The sequence below is a fragment of the Scyliorhinus torazame genome, chromosome 3 (assembly GCF_047496885.1).
Source record: "Scyliorhinus torazame isolate Kashiwa2021f chromosome 3, sScyTor2.1, whole genome shotgun sequence".
In the NCBI taxonomy this organism is placed as follows: domain Eukaryota; kingdom Metazoa; phylum Chordata; class Chondrichthyes; order Carcharhiniformes; family Scyliorhinidae; genus Scyliorhinus; species Scyliorhinus torazame.
This window is the reverse complement of record NC_092709.1, coordinates 297,451,419-297,473,466: the sequence shown is the minus strand read 5'-3', so window position 1 is coordinate 297,473,466 and position 22,048 is coordinate 297,451,419. Positions and strand designations below refer to the sequence as shown.

The window sequence follows — 22,048 nt, the reverse complement described above, 5'->3', positions numbered from 1 at the left end:
GTCATACTTTTTATTTGTGACAGCATTTTTGTTTTAGGTAATATTACTGGATTTCTGCAGTTATACATCTATAAGGAATATTGCCTGGAAGGCGTTTACTTGTGGGTCTGACCAAGTAAGAAGTCTTTTAGGGAGAATGTTTTGTAAGACAAATTTTAACTGTGCAACTGTAATCGTATGTGCTTAAGTTTTCTTTTCTTGCTAATGAATTGGTTACTTTTTTAAAAAAATTCCAATTAAGGGTCAGTTTAGTGTGGCCAATCCACTGATCAAGCACATAGTTTGGGTTGTGGGGCTGAGGACCACACATACACGGGGGAATGTGCCAACTCCACATGGACAGTGATCCGGGCCATGAATCGGCTACTTATAGTTTTTATACCCCCAAAAGTGTTACTGGACTTTTTGCTGCTGAGGTCAGCATGTTTTCAGAATACAAAAAAAGGTATGACAGGTAAGCCAAGTTTCCATCTGGGATTTGGTTTGTTCAGCAATTAACATCTGTTGTGGTCACAACATTCACTTTTCTCAAACGCAGCCCCCTCCTGCAGCTTCTCAACTCCTGGGGGCAGAGAAATAATAATAATCTTTATTGTCACAAGTAGGCTTACATTAACACTGCAATGAAGTTACTGTGAAAAGCGCCTAGTCGACATAGTCCGGTGCCTGTTCAGGTACACAGAGGGAGAATTCAGAATGTCCAGTACACCTAACAGCATGTCTTTCGGGACTTGTGGGAGGAAAGCGGAGCACCTGGAGGAAACCCATGCAGACAGGGGGAGAACTTGCAGACTCCACACAAACAGTGACCCAAGCCTGAAATCAAACCTGGGAACCTGGCGCTGTGGAGCAATAGTGCTACTCACTGTGCTACTGGAACTGTGGAACTGCTCATTACCTCTATTGAAGAGGCATGGCAGACAGACTGACCACTTTTTGGGCTGCATCATATTTGAAATGATGTACTAGAATTTAGCAAAATTCCACCTCCGGACAAACTGGAGAATGGAACTAGATCCTTTATGAGCTGGAAATTATACCAGAGTAATTTATGTGGCTTCTCTTCTAGATATCATAAATTTTGGTTAAATGTGCCCGTGGGATTACCCTAATGAGAAATAAGCAACACAACAGATATTTGTTTACAAGAGTGGATGCACGCACTGTGTTTATTTCCTAAATTTTACATATACATCACTGAAATTTAAAAAAATCTTGTACATATCTTCAGACAGGGATCTCTCCATGCCCTTCCTACACACCATACAGTAAGTGTACATTTTGTTTGCTGTAGATGAAGAGACTATTTGATCTTTTTTCACAATACCAACCCATCAAGGTTTTACTGTTCATTTGACCAAACTTTGTCTGAAGTCTCCTCCTTGGGCTGGCCTCTGTTATAATGCTGCCTTTGGGGATCAGCCTAATTAACATAGCCAGGTCCTGGTGCAGGCTAAAACCCATGACCTTCTGAATGTTACCAAGTGAACAACGCTGATAAAGATATCTCCCCTAAAATGTTTCAGATCATGAGGCCACTTCAGCAGAATAAAATCCCTGCAATAATTGGGTCATTTTTCTTCCACGACTCCTTGTTAGAAGATGTTTTTTCTTGAAGAGCCATTCAGCTTTATTGCTTCAAAATATCAAAATATTGAAAATTTTGACACACATGCATCTGACATATCAGCACGTTTATAGTCTGATTACAGTTACAATGTTTCCAGAAATGGGAGATGCAGTTATGCTGTAAAGGCGTTTGGCTGGGGGAAAAAAGCTGGACCTATTAAAGAGCTAAAGGGAAATCGACATATAGACACAGAGGATATGGCGAAAGTATTAAAAGAATAAAAGCAAATTACTGTGGATGCTGGAATCTGAAACGAAAGAGAAAATGCTGGAAACTCTCAGCACGTCTGGCAGCATCTGTAGGGAGAGAAAAGAGCTGGGTTTCTGTGGCTATGACTCATCTTTCATTCTCACGCCACAGTAAAATTTTTCCCACTTTCTCTGTCTGTTAGCTTTGACAGTCATCGGACTCGAAACGTTAGCTCTTTTCTCTCCCTACAGATGCTGCCAGACTTGCTGAGATTTTCCAGCATTTTTGTATCTGCTGGCAGAAAGGAAGCAGATGATGTGAAGGTTATATATTACATAGAGTATATGGCACAGAAGCATCATTTGGCTCCAGCAGTCTATGCCGGCATATACGTTCCACAAGAGGTTCCTCTCATCTTGCCCATCTAAATCTATGACTGGAACCCTCTATTCTCTTCTCCCTCACATGTTGCCTGGCCTATCCTTAAATACATCTATACTATTTGTTTCTACCATTTCCTGTGGCAGAGAGTTCCACATTCTCAGCACTCTCTGGGAAAGAGGTTTCTTCTGAATTCCCTGGTGATTATATGATATTGATGGACTCTAGTAATGCTCTTCTCCACAAGAGGAAATATTTTCTGTGTATTCCACTCTATTAGCATTCCACTCTATCAAAACCTTTCATAATTTCAAGACCTCTAGTAGGCCATTCTTCAACTTTCTTGCACTCCCAAGAGAAAAGACACCAGCCTGCCAACTCTTTCTTGATATATACTTTCTGGCATCATCTTTGTAAATCTTCTCTACCCTCTCGGCAATGTCTTTAGATCCTCTTTATAAAATTGCGACAAGAACTGCTCACAATCTCCCAGGTTCGATCCCGTCTCTGGGTCACTGTCCGTGTGGAGTTTGCACATTCTCCCCGTGTTTGCGTGGGTATTGCCGCCACAACCCAAAGATGTGCAGGGTAGGTGGATTGGCCCCGCTAAATTCCCCTTAATTGGAAAAAATGAATCGAGTACTCTAAATTTATTAAAAAAAGAACTGTTCACAATCTACCGGCCACGCTGTGCCCGAAAAGCAGCGCGCCGCCACGTGGCCAGTAAATGATGGGAGACCATGCTCCTGGGATCTACACGGCTCGCACCGCCTCACAAGATCTAACGCGAACCTGCAAGACACTGCAATGTGATGCTGCCCATCGTGGGTGGGATCACTTTTGGCAAATCTGCATATTAGAGCTTAACAGCTAGTCTCACTCTAATATGCAGATCCGGAAGGTAACCGAGGGGCTGAGATCTATCCCCATTGCCTTGGAAACCTCGGGCGAGCGCCGTTCACTGCTGGTTTCCACAAATGGGGACCATACGGAACGGCACTCATGGGGGTCTCCCAGCGGATCGGAGACCCCAGGTGCTTGCCCTCTGGGCAGGGTGGCACGGCCATGCCAGCTTGGCATTGCCAGGGTGCCAAGCTGGTATTTTCTCCGCAGTTGTGATTAGGCTAAGGATGCCACTTAAAAATGACGTCGCAATGTCACACTGCACTGAGGAGTTCCAGCGAGTAGAGCTCCTCAGTGCAGAAAACGGGGCTAAGTGCGGCCTCAAGTATGCGTTCCCCACTGAGGCCTCGTTCCTAACCGGATGGTCGTTAGATAGCGCTATGAGCGCCGAGAAACACGTGGCTAAATGCACTCGCTATGGGACTCTGTTCCCATTTGCCGAGATTGGACCCAATATTCTGAAGTATGGTCTAATCAAGGTTTAGCAACTTTTCAATTCTATCCACCTAGAAACAAAGCCTAGTACTTAATTTGCCTTTTCATGGCTTTGCTAACTGTGGTGCAACTTTTAGTAATTGATTTATTCATAGTCCGAGATCCTTTTTTCCTCTAACCATATTCCAACCACACACATCCTCTCCCCTCCCAACTAGACTTCCACCTTCAAATTAATAAGTGGTCTTTCTATTCTTTCTATAATTTACACTAAGTAGAGAGGGATTTTATGGATTGTGATAGAAGAGATGATGTGGTAAAAAGATTGAAAATTGATAAATCACTTGGTCCAGTTAAAATTCATCCTAGGTTGCTGAAAGAAGAAAATGGAGAACTAGCAGAGGTATTGGTCGCATATTTTAAATGTCATTGGATACAGAAGTAACTGGAGAATTTCTTATGCTGTACCGCTATTGGGAAGAGTTAAATCAGGAACAACACACCATTCAGCTTAACATCTGCAGTGGAGAAGTTATTGGAAATCATTAAGACGGATGAAACAAACTTTCATCCGGTTAATCAAAGCGTGGATTTGTCAATGACAAATTGTGCCCGGCTAACTTGGTTGAGGTGGAATTCTTTGATAAGGTAACAGAGAAGTTTAAAGGTGGCAAAACAGCTTGATAAGGTGGAGAAAAAAAGGCCTTTCTTGGGTTAATAAATAGAGGCATAGAAATCATGTTCGAACTTTATAATTCATTGGTGTAGCCTCAGCCGGAGCACTGTGCAGAATTATCAATAGTCTTAGAAAGGGCACAGAGGAGGTTTACCAGGATGTTACCAGCAATGAAGGACTTCAGTTATGGTCATGGATTGGAAAAGTTAAGACTGTTAGTCTTGAAACAGATTCCCCACTCAATGATTGTCAGAATCTGGAACTCTCTACCTGAAAAGGTGGTGGAAGCTGATTCCATAATTATTTTCTAACGGAAGCTGGTCATGTATTTGAGGGTGAGGAACATACAAGACAACCAAAAAGCAGAAATATGGGACTAAACACAACTGCTCTTTTAAAAGGTAAGCAGAGGCACGACATGTTGACTGATTCTATGTTTAGTACCCCATAATCTGAAACAAAAGCAAAATATATTGAATGCGGAAAAACTAAATAAAAACAAATACTGAACTACAGTAAGGTTGGCCCCATGTTTCTGTTTTTCTTTGCTGATTTTGGTTTTATTTCTAATTTTTGAGCTGTTCATCATTCTACCATTCAACCTCCTCTGGACATATTTTGTTTCTTTACTTGTCCCATTACATTATCCCTTTGCACCACCAACTCTTATTATTTAATCTCCCCTGTCTTGCGTCCTATCCACATCTTCCCTTTTGCTTTATTTCTACCTTCCCTCCACCCTCACATGCTTAAACGTCATTACACTTCAAACTTTTCCCAGTTCTGATGAAATATCGTTGACCTGAAAGGTGAACTCTGTTTCTCTCTCCACAGATGCTGGCAGACCTGAGTAGCTCAGCATTTTCTATTTTGACTTCTAATTTGAGCTGTTGGGCATGGTGATGCCAAGGGAGGTGCCAATGGCACTGTGCAAGAACAGCCCCATCTCTGCCCACAGAACGCATAAAGTTCCAGACATCCTTATGTGCTCATCTGTAGAAGAGGCTAATCCCTTAACTGGGGGGAAAATCCAAAGAATCATTACAGAAACACCATCCTCCAAATATTCACCATTGAATGTTTTTTTCACTCTGATCACTCGAGTAAATGGGAAGGAAAAAAGTAACTTGTTCTCAATGTTATTATTAGGATCTCAGCAATATGTGACAATGAGTGTGAATTATTCACACTGAATAACAGTTATAAAGATCAGTTCTCAAAACTTGCATTATTCCAAGGGTGAATACTTTTGAGTTCCATAAAACTAGAAAAAGTCAATAATGATTTCTGGTATAGTGTCAAGATTGGTTTATTTCACGGGCAACATACAATGCTGCCTTAAGTGCAACGTTCCCTATGGAATATTGGTACTAGGATATGAAGTCCATTTGCCGACAGCACTTCTATATGAAGGTTCTGCCAAGACCTCACTTTTCTGTTGTTTTCCCATGTCTTTTCTTGCATTTCGCAACAGTATTCTTAAAAACAGAATGAACAATTTAAAGATAATGACAGACTTGAGGGGAAGTTTGGGGATCTATTCATTCAGCTGCTTTTCCAACATAAACCGACTAAAGATGGTATATGGAAACAAAATGTTTAAAGCAAAGGTGCTGAAGTTCCTTGGCCCACCCGGGGCTCAAATCATACCTGCGCAGGAAATCTGGCAGCACCAGACTCTGTTGAAGAATGAGCAGCAAAATTTCTGCCTGTCCCTGAAGTCTTGGCAATGAAAAAGGCAGGTCCACTCAGATAACATTATTTGTTGGATTTCTAACAGTTCTCACCACCTGAGCACCAAATGTACTGGACACCAGACTATGAAGCAACAAATTGGGTCCCATTGTACTGTTCCTGGTTTGGATCTTGTCTTGGAAATGATCAGAAAATTACAGCATGCCAAATTTTAATTAACCCTCTGATGCTAGGGACTGATTCAACACTTGGCAGAATCGTTGAAGAAGTGGTTCCACTCTTCAAGTACTCTCGAATGTCATGTTAATATAGAGTTCCATAAAGAGCTGATACAGTTGTGACGCTTAACTTACTCAAAATTGTCTTAGCCCACAAATTGCGATGCATCAATATTTCCTTCAATATCCATTCCATCAAGCTTATGGTACAGGAAAGGAGATGAGGGATATTTGGAAGCAATGTCTCATCCAAATACTGATTGATCTTGTAAGAGGGAAGCAAAGGAAGAAGGAAGGGAAGATTACAAGATCTCATGTACTGCGCCTGTGAAGGTGATGTATCAGATGGAGGAGTTTTACAGCCTTTCCTGCATCTTGTACATTTGAACAGAATCTTTCCTGTACGGACGTCCTGATGGCTCAATCAGTTGAGTGCATGACTTGTGTGCACGCTTGAAGCCCTTCTCACACCCAGCACGCTTATGCGGCCACTCTTCTGTGTGCACAGGCTGGTGCTGGAGGAGATTTGATGAGTTCTTGAGAACCTTTCCACATCCAATGCAAAAAAGGGGCTGTCATCTGTTTTGACGTGGTGTGTCACTAACATGCTGGAGCCCTTGAACCTCTTTTCGCGCACAGAACATAAGTATGGTCTCTCTCCTGTGTTTGTGTGCTGATACTTCAGCAGGGACGAATGCTGGTTGAACTGCCTGCGTGTGGAACACTGATACGGCTTCTTCACATTATGTGTACGCTTGTGGATCATTAGGTTGTGTGACTGACGGAACATTTTGCTGCAGAAGGTACATTTATACTGCAGCTCTCCCGTATCATTCTGCTGGTGTTTCACCAAACTGGAGTCCTGCTTCAACTCCTTCTCATGTTCCAATGGTTTCTCTCCGGTGTGCGTGCGGTGGTGAGACACCAAGTGGCGTGACAGCTGGAATCCCTTCCCACATATGCCACACTTATAGGGCCTCTTGTCAGCATGTGTTCGCTTGTGCATCACCAACGTTGATGACTGGCTGAACTCTTTCCCACATGTTGAGCATTGAAATGGCTTCTCTCCTGTGTGTGTGCGCTGGTGTGACACGAGATGGTGAGAATAAGTAAACCCTTTGTCACACATGTTGCACTTAAACGGTTTCTCACCACTGTGAATGCGCTTGTGCCGGGATAGATTTGACGAGTCATTGAAACTTTTCCCACAGTCGGAGCATTTGAATGGCTTCTCTCCTGTGTGTGTGATCTCATGTTTACGAAGGCTGGATGGGTGATTGAATTCCTTCTCACAGACACGGCATTTGAAAGGTTTTTCTCCTGTGTGGACCAAGAGGTGCAATTTGAGGTGTGAGTATTTGTTAAAACTCTTACCGCATTCTGAGCAGATAAAGAGCTTCAGTTTATCTCGAGAACGCTGCCGACGATCTGGCCCTTTTGAAAGGTTTAAATTGGTCCCCTTTTGACAGATCTCAGTTGATTGAAGAGCAGAATCTGATTCCTGTATGTTCTCCATTGGTAATGTCAGAATCTCCTAAACAAGACAGACCACAATTATTGTCTTTCATAAGTTACAATAGTTCCTAATTATTACCATTACAGATTAGTGCAGGGTGCTTAATGCATGTTAAGAGTGCTGCCCAATTTTACAGTGATAAGTTACAGGAGAACTGTTTCACTCATCAGTTGTATTCTTTGTCAATCTTTTACTTCCCTCCTCACAATAAAGGCACTGACTCCTTCTGGAGTATTGTTCTTAGGACACCAGTCATCCTCCATTACCTTGACAAACCAAGTATCCTACTGAGAATGGTGGCTGCTGCCGCCTTTTAAGTGAAAAGTAAATGAGGGAATGTGCAGTTTTCCAGCCATAAGTGACGGTAGTGAGGTCAGCATGCACCACACGTACACATGACATCAAGTGCCCTTTGTGTACGTGCTTTTGGCACCAAATGACGGAGGAGAGCTTCTACCATTTTCTAACTGCTGGCAAGCAAGGCAAAAGAACTGTGAAGATTAATTGTTTTGTTACAAGTGTGACAACTGGAAGATGTTAATAAATTGGTTCAAAGATATAGTTGGCAATTTAGGGGGTAACAGCCTGAGGGTAAAACCGCTAGCACTAAGTCAGATGTATACACCCACAGCTGGCCTGAGTTATATTGTTCCAGTCAAACTTAACTCGTTAATGGGAATAAACACAATACCCCTGTTCAGCGGGGTTTATTCACTCAAGATCCATTGTCCTCTGGGAGACTCTTATTTGACCAGCCATTAGGGGATTAGTCTGTTGCAGCCACCTGGGATGGCCACTTACAATAAGAAACATGGACGGTCGCAAAGCATAATGGGAAATATGGACAACGTAAGGTCAGGCAGTCTCAGAGCCTGAATGTATATTTGTGAGCGAAGAATCCAGACAGCATCGAAACCCCCAACCGATTAGCATTTTAATGGCCCATCTCCGTAAGACAAAAGACTGATACTTGAGCAATCGATACAATCCCAGACATTTTGGCGCCACTCCCTGTACTCAGGAAGCATCAACAACAAGGTCAATGACCGCTTTGGACACGCCCGGCCAGCAAGACACCCGCCCCTTTATTGGCTCAAATCAAATCCAGTGATCAAGAACTGCCCAATTAATGGGGTTCAAACTGAAGGGTCGCCCAAAAGAGCGCAAAACTCCCCAAGGATAAAGAGAGAAACCACCATGCATTCGATCTCTCTTGGACCTGGCGCTCCAGCAACATCCACCTCCAATTGAAGCACCACCAGAAGCAAGTTCAAGTTCAACGCCTGCTAAGCAAGTTCAAGTTCAACGCCCGCTACCAGACAGATGAGCCGAGCTGAGCAGCTGTTACTTCTCCACACCCAGTAGATCCAGATTCGAACAACGGCCACTGTTCCTCTGACCTAAGTTGGATGCCTGAAGTTAAGTACAGGTTGTCATAGTTGATAGGTGTAGTTTAACTAGTAGTGTTTATGTTTCATGATAATTGTGTGTGTAAATAAAGTACCCTTGATCTTGAACTAACTAACTGGTGTTTGGTTCTTTGATCAATAGCCGGTTGAACCTTGTGGTGGTATCATTTGATACCTGGCGACTCTGAGCAATATAATATTGATATCCAAAGAAAGAAGGGCAACCTTATTGACTGCCATATTTATAGCAGGTAAAGAAATGCAACACTGTTGGCCCCTTTTTTCCGTATATTGGAGGTTAGTTGCATATTGCTAGCATGGTCCTGTTCTTTTGTGTCAACAGGGATGGGTAATTAAAAGTCCAGATAGCAGCAGCACGGTGGCGCAGTGATCAGCACTTCTGCCTCACGGCACCAAGGTCACAGGTTTGATCCATCTTTGAGGAACTGGGCAGAACTCAGAGAGAGAAAAGAATCCTGTTCAAACAGGTGAAGGGGGGGGGGAGAAAGAAAGAGAAGGATTTGGGGAACTAATTGGGAGGGGTCATGGAAAATTTGCCACAGAGACAGGCTTTCGGAGAAGGTCTGAAAAAGTCTTACTACCAGCAGGAAATGTTCTGTAATGCAAGTGTCAATTTTGCTTGCCTGTGTAAGTGGAGTTTGAGAGTTGGATGTTCATTTTACGTGCTGTTTAATGGAAAATCATGTGTTAGGGTTAAGAGATACACGTAATGTGTGTTCGTTAGGTTAGAAGTTTAAAAGTTTAATTTTTTAATCTTTTGTTGCAATAAAGTTTTTATTTGTGACTTCCGGGTGCGGCTATGCAGAGCTAGGTCGCATGTTCGGTAGCTCCCGCTTGGAATGGACTTTTGGGCTCTTTACAGGGCCCCCACGGCATTTGTTTGACATTTCCCGGTGTGGGAAGAAGACTGCAACATTCCCCCGACAGTGTCCCCCAGGAATGGTATGTCTCTTGGTTACCAGACCCGGCAGAAACAGTAAAAGATATGGCTTTAACTACAGGATAAACAAAGCCTCTTCCAGCATGCAGGCGGGGGAAGGGCAAGCTTAAAGCTGCAAGCTGACTTGAGGGCCTTTATTAAAGGTGAATTGTAGCAGCAGAGGGAACAACAGTGAAAAGATCTACCAAGGCCATTGAAGAAGCGGGGGCAAGGCTTCCGGTGGCGGCCATGGAGGAGTAGGTCGCGCATCCGGCAGCACCCGTCTGGAACGGACTCTCAGACCTTTTTCAGGAGTTTCCTGACTTTTTGGGGCAGATTGGTGAAGCGAACACTGCCAAAAGGATTCCCTCTCGAGACTTCCGGTTGCGGTTATGCGGAGCTAAGTCGCACATTCGGCGGCTCCCGCAAAAACGGACTTTTGCGCTTTTTTTCAGGGCCCCCAAGGGCACTTTTTCGACGTTTCCCGGTGTAGGATGGAGTTACTAATAGCTCCCCATCAGTATATGGCTTTAACTAGGAGCGGGGCGACAAAAAAGGTGGAGGTGGACCAGAAGAAGGGAGGGAAGAAGGACAAAATGGCGGCGGGCGGACACCAGGCAGCATGGAGGCAGTGGGCGGAGGAGCAACAGGAGGGTATCCAGCGCTGCCTCAGAGAGATTAAAACGGACCTACTAGAGCCGATGAAGGCTTCTATTGATAAGCTGCTGGAGACACAGATGGCCCAGGGGGTGGCGATCCGAGAGGCTCGACAAAAGATCTCTGACAATGAGGACGAGATCTTAGTCCTGGCAGTAAAGGTGGAGGCGCACGAGGCGCTCCACAAGAAATGGCAGGAACGGTTCGAGGCGATGGAGAATCGGTTGAGGCGGAAGAATCTGCGGATTCTGGGCCTCCCGGAGGGGCTGGACGTGGGGGCCTATGTGGTCACCATGTTGAACTCGCTGATGGGAGCAGGATTCTTCCAGGGGCCCCTAGAGCTGGAAGGGGCCCATAGAGTGTTGGCGAGGAGGCCCAAGGCTAACGAGCCTCCGCGGGCGGTGCTGGTGCGGTTCCATCGGTTCGTCGCTCTGTAGTGTGTGCTCAGGTGGGCCAAGAAGGAGAGGAGCAGCAGGTGGGAGAACGCGGAGGTTCGGCTATATCAGGACTGGAGTGCGGAGGTGGCGAAGAGGAGGGCCGGGTACAATCGAGCGAAGGCGGTGCTGCACAGGAAGGGGGTGAAGTTTGGCATGTTGCAGCCGGCGCGACTGTGGGTTACCTACAAGGACCGGCGCCATTATTTTGAGTCTCCGGAGGAGGCATGGGCCTTTGTTCAAGCCGAGAAGCTGGACACAGACTGAGGTTCGGGATGGGCGATTGGGGACTGCGGTGGATATGTTATGCCTATTTTTGGTGAGGGGGGGGCCTTTGCATTGTTTTGGATTTCTTTTTCCCTGTGTTTTTCCTCTTTCGGGTTGGGGAGGGTGGATGGGGCACTGTTTTGGTTGATGGCGGGGCCTGGTAGGTGGAGAGCGCGGGCTTTGTTCCCGCGCCGAAGACAGGGGGGGGGGGGGGGGGAGATCGAGGATTGTCTCCTGTGCTTAGAACGGAGTGGGGAGGGGGAGAGCCGATGGATGGGGAGCAGGAGGAGGGTGTGCCACACAATGGGAGGAGTCGAAGGGGAGGCGGGAGTGGCCGGGGTCAGCAGGAGTCAGCTGACTTGCGGAAGTGCAATGGGGGGAGTAAGCCAGCTAGGATGGGTCCTAGCCCGGGGGGGGGGGGGGGGGGGGGGAGAGAAGAATCAAGTTGCTGCTGCTAAGGTCAAGGAGGAGCTGGAGCGAGTGGGGGGGGGGGTCGAGACGGGGGTATGCCGCTGTGGGGAACGGGCCGGGTGTGGAGTGTGGGCGCGTGGCTGGCCGAGGAGGGGTCATGGCTAGTCGGCAGGGGAGGGTAGCCCCCTGATAACCTGGAATGTAAGGGGACTGAAAGGACCGGTTAAGTGGGCCCACGTGTTCGCGCACCTGAAGGGGCTCAAGGCGGATATGGTTATGCTCCAGGAGACACACCTGATGGTGGCAGACCAGGTAAGACTGAGGAAAGGGTGGGTAGGTCAGGTGTTTCAGTCGGGGCTAGGTGCCAAAAATCGAGGGGTGGCGATCTTGGTGGGAAAGGTGTCATTCGAGGCGTCGAGCATTGTGGCAGATAATGGCAGTAGGTACATAATGGTAAGTGGTAAGTTGCAGGGAGAGAGGGTGGTACTGGTCAATGTGTATGCTCCGAACTGGGACGATGCGGGTTTTATGCGGTGTATGTTGGGTCGGATCCCAGACTTGGAAGTGGGGGGCCTGATAATGGGGGGAGACTTTAACACGGTGTTGGATCCGGCACTGGATCGCTCCAGGTCTAGGACGGGTAGGAAGCCGGCGGAGGCTAGAGTGTTGAGGGGATTTATGGACCATATGGGAGGGGTGGACCCTTGGAGATTTGCAAGGCCGGGGGCTAGGGAATTTTCATTCTTCTCACATGTCCATAAGGCTTATTCTCGAATCGACTTTTTCATTTTGAGTAGGGCGCTGATAGTGAGAGTAGAGGATACCGAGTATTCGGCAATAGCCATTTCGGACCACGCCCCGCATTGGGTGGACTTGGAGATGGGGGAGGAGAGGGACCAGCGCCCGCTGTGGCGCTTGGAGGTGGGGCTGTTGGCGGACGAGGAGGTGAGCGAGCGGGTCCGAGGAAGTATAAAGAGGTACTTGGAGACCAACGACAACGGGGAGGTCCGAGTGGGGATGGTATGGGAGGCACCAAAGGCGGTAGTGAGGGGAGAGCTGATCTCCATTGAGGCCCACAAGGAGTGGAGGGAGCGGGGGGAGAGGGAGAGGCTGGGGGGGGAGGTGGTGAGGGTAGACAGGAGGTATGCGGAAGAGCCTGAGGAAGGATTGTTGAGGAAGAGGCGCAGCCTCCAGGCCGAATTCGACCTGGTGACCACCAGGAAGGCGGAGGTGCAGTGGAGGAAGGCCCAGGGGGGCGGTCTACGAGTATGGGGAAAAGGCAAGCCAGATGCTGGCGCATCAGCTTCGGAAGCGGGACGCAGCTAGGGAGATCGGGGGAGTTGAGGACAGGGGAGGGAGCGTGGTGCGGAGTGGGGTTGGCATCAGTGGGGTCTTCAGGGACTTCTACGAGGAATTGTACCGATCCGAGCCCCCACGGGAGGAGGGAGGGATGGGCCGTTTCTTGGACCAATTGAGGTTTCCAAAGGTGGAAGAGGGACTGGTGGCGGGACTGGGGGCCCCGATTGGGCTGGAGGAGCTGATCAAAGGGATAGGAAGCATGCAGGCGGGGAAGGCACCGGGGCCGGACGGTTTCCCAGTCAAGTTCTATAAAAAATATATGGACCTGTTGGGCCCGCTGTTAGTTAGGACCTTTAATGAGGCAAGGGAGTGGGGGGCTTTACCCCCGACGATGTCCCGGGCACTGATCTCTTTGATCCTGAAGCGGGACAAGGATCCCCTGCAATGTGGGTCTTACAGACCGATTTCCTTGCTAAATGTAGATGCCATGGTGCTGGCGAAGGTCTTAGCCACGAGGATTGTGTGCTGCAAATCATCCATGAAGACCAGACGGTGTTTGTGAAGGGGAGACAGTTGAACGCGAATGTGCGGAGGCTTTTGAACGTTATCATGATGCTGGCGAGGGAGGGGGAGGCGGAGATAGTGGTGGCGATGGACGCTGAGAAAGCCTTCGATAGGGTAGAGTGGGGGTACCTGTGGGAGGTGCTGAAGAGGTTCGGGTTTGGGGAGGGGTTTGTCAGGTGGGTTAGGCTGTTGTATGAGGTCCCGATGGCGAGTGTGGCCACAAATAGGAGGAGGTCCGAGTACTTTCGGTTGCACCGAGGGATGAGACAGGGGTGTCCCCTGTGCTCCCTGCTCTTCGCACTGGCGATTGAACCTCTGGCTATGGCACTGAGAGAGTCGAGGAACTGGAGGGGGTTAGTGCGGGGTGGGGAGGAGCATAGGGTGTCGCTTTATGCAGACGACCTGTATGTGGCGCACCCGGTGGGAGGAATGAATGAATGAAATGAAACGAAAATCGCTTATTGTCACGAGTAGGCTTCAATGAAGTTACTGTGAAAAGCCCCTAGTCGCCACATTCCGGCGCCTGTTCGGGGAGGCTGGTACGGGAATTGAACCGTGCTGCTGGCCTGCCTTGGTCTGCTTTAAAAACCAGTGATTTAGCCCAGTGAGCTAAACCAGCCCCAGATTGCCAGAGGTAATGAGGATCCTTCGGGAATTCGGGGACTTTTCAGGGTACAAGCTAAATATGGGGAAGAGCGAGCTGTTCATAGTTCAGCTAGGGGACCAGGAGAGGGGGGTTGGCGAGCTCCCAGTAAAAAGGGTGGAGAGGAGCTTCAGATATTTGGGGGTCCAGGTGGCCAGGAGCTGGGGGGCCCTGCATAGGCTTAACTTTACAAGGCTGGTGGAGCAAATGGAGGAGTTCAAGAGGTTGGATGCGTTGCCGCTGTCCTTGGCGGGTAGGGTGCAGTCAATCAAAATGACGGTGCTCCCAAGGTTTTTGTTCCTGTTCCAGTGCCTCCCCGTATTTATCCCGAAGGCTTTTTTCAAGCGGGTTAACAGGAGTATAATGGGGTTTGTGTGGGCGCGAGGGACTCCGAGGGTGAGAAGGGTTCCTGGAGCGGAGTAGAGATTGGGGGGTGCTGGCGCTGCCCAACCTCTGTGGGTACTACTGGGCCGCCAATGCGACAATGGTGCGGAAGTGGGTGATGGAGGGGGTTGCATGGAAGAGGCTTGAGACGGCGTCCTGTGTGGGAACGAGTCTGGGGGCGCTGGCAACGGCGCCGCTGCCACTCCCTCCAAGGAGGTATACCACGAGCTCGGTAGTGGTGGCGGCCCTCAAAATTCGGGGGCATAGGGGCGAAGTTGGGGCCTCGACGTGGACCCCATTACGGGGGAACCACCGGTTCACCCCAGGAAGAACAGGTGGAGGGTTTTCGGGGTGGCACAGGGCAGGGATACGAAAGTTGGGGGACCAGTTTGTGGACAGGACGTTCGCGAGCTTGGGTGAGCTGGAGGAGAAATACGGGCTCCCCCCGGGGAACACCTTCAGGTAAGGGCGTTTGCCAGACGGCAGGTGGTGGAATTGCCACGGCTACTGCCACACACAGTACAGGACAGGGTGCTCTCGGGGGGTGGGTGGGAGTAGGGAAGATCTCGGAAACTTACCAGGTGATGCAGGAGGAGGAAGATGCCTCGGTGGTGGAGTTGAAAGGCAAGTGGGATGAGTTGGGAGAGGAGATCGAAGAGGGGATGTGGGCAGATGCCCTAGGGAGGGTGAATCCTTCCTCTTCGTGCGCGAGGCTCAGCCTCATACAGTTTAAGGTGCTGCACAGTGCACACATGATCGGGACAAGGATGAGCCGGTTCTTTGGAGGTGAGGACAGGTGTGTTAGGTGCTCAGGGAGCCCAGCAAATCACAGCCATATGTTCTGGGAATGCCCAGCGTGAAGGAATTTTGGAAGGGCGTAGCGAGGACGGTGTCGAGGGTGGTCGAATCCAGGGTCAGACCGGGCTGGGGGCTCGCAATATTTGGGGTGGCAGAGGAGCCGGGAGTGCAGGAGGCGAAAGAGGCTGGAATTCTGGCCTTTGCGTCCCTGGTAGCCCGGCAAAGGATTCTCCTTCAGTGGAAAGATAGGAGGCCCCCAAGCGTGGAATCCTGGATCAGCGATATGGCAGGGTTCATTAAATTGGAGAGGGTGAAATTCGCCTTGATAGGGTCGGTACAAGGGTTCTTTAGGCGGTGGCAACCGTTCTTAGACTTTCTGGCAGAACGATAGACATTGGTCAATGGCAGCAGCAGCTGGGGGGGGGGGGGGGTTTACTTTATTTTTGTTTATGTTATTTACACTGGAGGGTCTGAGGGGGTGTATACACCTGTTGTGTTAAGTCGGGGTGTTAATGTTCATTTATTATTTATGTACGGGGGGGGGGGGTTTGGGGGGTTGCTTTTTTAGATTGTGTTTTGTACTTAACCCTGTTGGGTTCTTTTTTCGTTCTCATTTTGCTGTTGATATTTTATGAAAACCTTTAATAAAAATTATTTTTTTTAAAAAAAGTTTTTATTTGTAAAAATAACCAAGCCCTATTACTCATGCAATAACTCCTGAAGCGAATCAGTCTTTCTGCACAGCTTTAGGAATACAAAGAAATTGCGATTCAGGTTCAGTATCTTAGCCACTGTTGGAATCTAGTCTGAGGTCTGTAACACAAGAAAGAGATGGCCAGAGACAGAAATAGGCAGAGTACCTACTGGCCAAGATCTCAGGAGAATCCATGGCAGGACAGAGCAATGCTAGTATTAGCTCTGTACAGAGCTCCGGGGCATCTGATTAACAGCCTACAAAGAAAAAACTTAACTCGGGAACGAAGCAGTATAAATATGATTTCTTGAGGTATGGTTTTGTCAATTGTGCCAATGCAAATAAGGATAGAAACCCCATGTGTATTATATGCAGGGAAGTACTGGCAAATGAGAGAAGTTTCAGATTTTGAAAGAGCAGTGGTGGGTGACAGGAGTCAGCTGAGTTACTCACAGCTGTAGCTGGTTAACTGTGCAACTGGTTTAATCCAGTTTCCAAAGTATTGTTTTTGAGGCCTAAAAAAAGGGGAGCTACTCAGTGCTGCTTTGCTAAACGAGAATGCTTTTGGAGTTGGGTAAGAAACAGGAAATTAGGTGAAACTGGGAGAAGGTGAAGCCAAAGAGACTGAGTGCAGATCTCAGATTCAGTCCGGGCAGGAGCAGAGAACTGCTGAGTTCAAACATCAAGGATTCCTGTTCTCACTAACCTTGCAGTGAGGCAGTCATGAGTTTATAAAGTGTTTTTCTGGGAGGAAGGGATTAACTGAGAAACAGCACAAATAAGTGTAAGTCAGGGCATTATGATAAAGTAATATAAATAAACTAAGTAGGGTAAGGGAGAGAAGTAAATGGTCTTCTTAGCATAATATTCAGTAAAAAGGGCTTGTGGGTAGTCACGGCAGGACAGCTGGCATCTGTGATAGACTTCTCCTGTGCTGTGTGGCAAATCATGGAAGCTTCAATTGTCCCTGGTGACCATGTATGCAGGAACTGTGTCCAATTGCAGCTACTGGTTAACCACATTTCGGAGCGGGAGCTGAGGGTGGATATACTACGGAGCATTGGCGATGCTGAAATAGTACATTCAGTGAGGTGGTCACACCGTAGGTGAGGATTGAACAGACAGAAAAGGCATGGGCGACCACCAGGCAGAGCAGAGAAAGGCAGGTAGTGCAGGAGTCCCTGTGACCATCCCCCTTTCTAACAGATAATTTGTTTTGAATATTGTTGTGGGAGATGACTGTGTAGAGGAAAGCAGTGGCAGCCAACTTCATGGCACCATGGGGGGTCTGCTACACAAAAGTGGAGGAGCAAGAATGTCAGGGGCATAGTGGTGAGGGATTCAATTATAAGGGGAACAGGCAGGCATTTCTACTGCTGCAAAAAAGGCTCCAGGATGGTATGTTGCCTCCCAGGTGCCAGGGTCAGGGATATCGCTGAACGGTTGCAGGGCATACCAAAGGGAGAGGGAAAACAGCCAGATAACTGGTAAACATTGGTACCAATGTTATAGGCAGAGAAAGGGACGAGTCCTGCAAGCAGAATTTCAGAAACAAGGAAGTAGATTAAGAAACTGGACCCAGAAGGTAGTCATCTCTGGATTACTCCCGGTGCCACTTGCTAGTGAGTATAGAAATAGGAGGTTAGTCCAGATGAATTTGTGGCTGGAGAGATGATGCAAAAGGGAGGGCTTTAGAATTCTGGATCATTGAGATCGTTTTTGGGGACAGTGGGTACAAGATAGAACAAGGCAGATGGTTTGCACCTGAACCAAAATTGGACCAGTGTCCTTGCAGGGAGGTCAGCTAGAGCTGTTGGGAAGGGTTTAAATGAACTTGGCAGGGAGCTGCTGGGATCCAGAGAGAAGGTTCAGCAGGGATAGATGCACAGTCAAAATTAGAAGAGACATTAAGTGAGTCAGAATTTCTAGACCAGTTAAGTCATTAAGATTGGATGGTATCTATTTTAATGCAAGGAGTCTAACGAACAAGACAGATGAATTGAGGGCACTAATTAAAACTTAGGGGTACGATGTCATTGCTGTCACTGAGACATGGTTGAGAGTGGGGCAGGAATGGGTACATAAATTAGGGAGAAGGATGGTGATAAACATTAAGAGATTAACATACACAGAGAGGAGGTTCTGAGTGGTCAGGCAGATTTAAAAGTAGACAAAACTCCAGGGCCAGATGAAATGCATCCCAGACGGTTGAGTGAACCAATGGAGGAAATAACAGGGACACTGGCAATAATTTTCAATTCCTCACTGGCCACAAGAGAGGTGCCGGAGGGCTGGAAGACAGCCGTTGTGGTACCATTATTATAGAGGGGAGGAAGGGATAAACCAGGAAACTACAGGCCAGTCAGTCTAACCTCAGTGATTGGGGGGGGGGGGGGGAGGGAACTATTGGAAGCAATTCTGAAAGTCAGAATTAATCTGCATTTGGAGAGGCAGGGATTAATGAAGAGCAGTCAGCCTGGTTTTGTTAAGGGGAGGTCATGTCTGACCAACCTGATTGAATTATTCAAAGAGGTAACCAGGTGTGTAGATGAGGGAAATGCCATATGAATGTTTGAGGTTTCAACCGACTGCAGCTGGTGATTTGAAAGATACCAACATTTAATTTCTCATCCACTTAGACTTCTGCAAGGCTGTTGCTAAGGTCCCACACGGGAGACTGATAGTGAAGGTAAGAGCCCATGGGATCCAAGGAAATTTGGCATATTGGAACCAGAATTGGCTGAGTGGCAGGAAGCAGAGGGCGATAGTCGAGGGTTTTTCTGACTGGAGGCCTGTGTCCAGTAAGATCCTGCAGGAATCAGTGTTGGGGCCCTTGCTGTTTGTGGATAATGATTTAGACATGAATGTAGAAAGGTTGATCAGCAAGTTTGTGGATGATATGAAAATTGGTGGGGTGGTATATAGTAAGGAGGGTAGCCTTAGATTACAGGAGTATATAGATGGACTGGTCAGATGGTTGATAGGTGGCAAATGGAATTCAATCCGGATAAATGTGAGGTGGTGTACTTGGGCAGGACAAACAAGGCAAGGGACTACATGCTAAACGGCAGAGCCCTGGGGAGCACCAATGATCAGAGTAACCTTGGTGTGCATGAAAACCGATCCCTTAAGGTAGCAGCGCAAGCAGATGGGCGTCGTTGTTAAGAAGGCATATGGCATACTTGCATTTATTAGCCGAGGCATAGAGTTTAAGAACAGGTAGGTTATGCTGGAACTGTATAAAATATTGGTTAGGCTATAGCTAGAGTATTGTTCTGGAATCCACATAAGTAAAGCCGCCTTAGGCCCAGCTGACCATAGGCTGCTTTCCCCTTTGACAGGGAGAGCTGACTGGTGGAGTTTGAACCTGAGGATCACACCTCAGGCGAGGGGCAAGGTTGAGAAGACAGGCCTTAATGAACAATCCCAACCTGTACGGGAATCGAACTTGTGCTGTTGGCCTCGCTCTGCATCACAAACCAGATGTCCAGCTAATTGAGCTAAACCAGCCCCAATCCACATTATAGGAGGGATCTGATAGCACTTGAAAGGGTGCAGAGATTTACCAGGGTGTTGCCTGGGCTGGAGTTTTAGCTATGAAGAGAGATTGGATAGACTGGGATTGTTTTCCTGCAGAGACTAAGGGGGAACACGCTGAGATGTATAAAATTATGAGGGGCATAGATAGAGTAGACAGGAACAAACTTTTTCCCTTGGCGGAGTGATCAATGATCAGGGGCATAGATTTAAGTTATGGGACAGGAGGTTTAGAGGGATGCCAGGCAAAACCTTTTCCCCCAAAGGGTGGTGGGATTATGGAATTCGCTGCCTGAAAGGATGGTGGACGTAGAGACCCTCATAACATTTATTAAGTATTTAGATGTGCGCTTGCGATGCCAAGGCAGACAAGGGCAACACAGTAGCACAGTGGTTAGCGCTGTTGCTTCACAGCTCCGGGGTCCCAGGTTCGATTCCCGGCTTGGGTCACTGACTGTGCGGCGTCTGCACGTTCTCCCCGTGTCTGCGTGTGTTTCCTCCCACAGTCCAAAGATGTGCATGTTAGTTGGATTGGCCATACTAAATTGTCCTTAGTGTCCAAAAAAATTAAGTGGGGTTACTGGGTTAGGGTGGAGGTGTGGGCTTAAGTGGAGCCTTGAGTAGGGTGCTCTTTCCAAGGGCTGGTGCAGACTTGATGGGCCGAATGGCCTCCTTCTCCACTGTAAATTCTATAAGGCTATAGGCGAAGTTCTGGAAAATGGGGTTAGAATAGTAAGGTGGTTGTTTTTGACTGGCGCAGACACAATGGGCCGAAGGGCTTTTTCTGTGCAGTAGACCTCTAATAATAATCGTTATTGTCACAAGTGTGCTTACATTAACACTACAATGAGGTTACGGTGAAAAGCCCCGACTCGCCACATTCCGACACCTGTTCGGGTACAGAGGGAGAATTCAGAATGTCCAATTCACCTCTTTTGGGACTTGTGGGAGGAAACCGGAGCATCCGGAGGAAACCCACGCAGACACGGGGAGAACGTGCAGACTCCACACAGACAGTGACCCAACCTGGGAATTGAACCCGGGTTCCTGGCGCAGTGAACCAACAGTCCTACCCACTGTGCGACCGGATGACTCTGAATCAAGAAAGCGCAAAACCAGCTTTTCAGAACAATGAAGTACAGTCTTGTTGCCAACATCAGCCGCATCCCAAGAGCAAATTAATTTTAAAATTTATACATAGATCCATTCCGCATCCTCGGAACAATAAAGTGATGAAGGTGCATGTGGGTTTTTTTTAGGGTGTGGGATATCTGTGGGTGCAGATATATTCAGCGACATTAGCAGGGGAACTCCCTGACCATTGCACTGGGAACTGGGCAGTCAGACTGGGTCTGGCCTCTCAATGTGGAGGTGTGGGTCCGCTGATAGGGCCGCAATCCCTCTTTGTGCTGCCCTGAGGCCCACGCCCTGTGTTCGGGCCCGGCAACGTTCCACCGACTGCGCCAAAGTGACCGGTTTGTGACCTCCCCTCGGTCCGAACCGATTTAATTTCCCGGCCAAAGTGCCCGCGAAGCGGTTAAAATGGCGGCGCCAGCAAACTGCCAGATGGTGGAGCCCAGACCCTGTTGGAAATTAATAACATATTTACACGGTCGTCGCCGAATATACACCGCAGCCCAAAACCCCTCGGTGTACACGGAGAGCTCACTTACCCCGGGACGCGGTGCTGCCGATTTAAGATCGACAGCCGAGCCCGTTCTCACCGAAACCCCCTCAGCACGCAGCAGCTCGGCCTGGCTGCGCGCGCATGCGACCGGACTGGGTTCCGCAGATAGGGGACTTTCAGCAGCGCGGGAGACTCTGGGTGCAATGCACAGTTCCAGCGCTGGGAGTGAGGAGCAGCCTCTCCAGCCCGGGGAGTGAGGAACAGCCTCTCCAGCCCGGGGAGTGAGGAACAGCCTCTCCAGCCCGGGGAGTGAGGAGCAGCCTCTCCAGCCCGGGGAGTGAGGAGCAGCCTCTCCAGCCCGGGGAGTGAGGAGCAGCCTCTCCAGCCCGGGGAGTGAGGAGCAGCCTCTCCAGCCCGGGGAGTGAGGAGCAGCCTCTCCAGCCCGGGGAGTGAGGAGCAGCCTCTCCAGCCCGGGGAGTGAGGAGCAGCCTCTCCAGCCCGGGGAGTGAGGAGCAGCCTCTCCAGCCCGGGGAGTGAGGAGCAGCCTCTCCAGCCCGGGGAGTGAGGAGCAGCCTGTCCAGCCCAGGGAGTGAGGAGCAGCCTGTCCAGCCCGGGGAGTGAGGAGCAGCCTCTCCAACCCGGGGAGTGAGGAGCAGCCTCTCCAGCCCGGGGAGTGAGGAGCAGCCTCTCCAGCCCGGGGAGTGAGGAGCAGCCTCTCCAGCCCGGGGAGTGAGGAGCAGC

General features: G+C 48.6%; 1 protein-coding gene across 1 annotated transcript; it reads right to left on the bottom strand.

Annotated features, from left to right (window-relative positions):
* Positions 1 to 1,137: 1,137 nt before the first annotated feature.
* LOC140409192 (uncharacterized) lies at positions 1,138 to 21,464 on the bottom strand. The gene is made up of 2 exons (XM_072497433.1): positions 21,354 to 21,464; positions 1,138 to 7,661 (listed from the first exon to the last, which is right to left on the bottom strand). Exon 2 carries the CDS (start codon positions 7,641 to 7,643, stop codon positions 6,552 to 6,554), a length of 1,092 nt encoding a protein of 363 aa, XP_072353534.1. The 5' UTR covers positions 7,644 to 7,661; positions 21,354 to 21,464; the 3' UTR covers positions 1,138 to 6,551.
* Between the last annotated feature and the right edge of the window lie 584 nt (positions 21,465 to 22,048).

Coding starts and splice junctions, on each gene's coding strand:
- LOC140409192 (XM_072497433.1), bottom strand. CDS start 7,643: ATGGAGAACATACAGGAATCAGATTCTGCTCTTCAATCAACTGAGATC.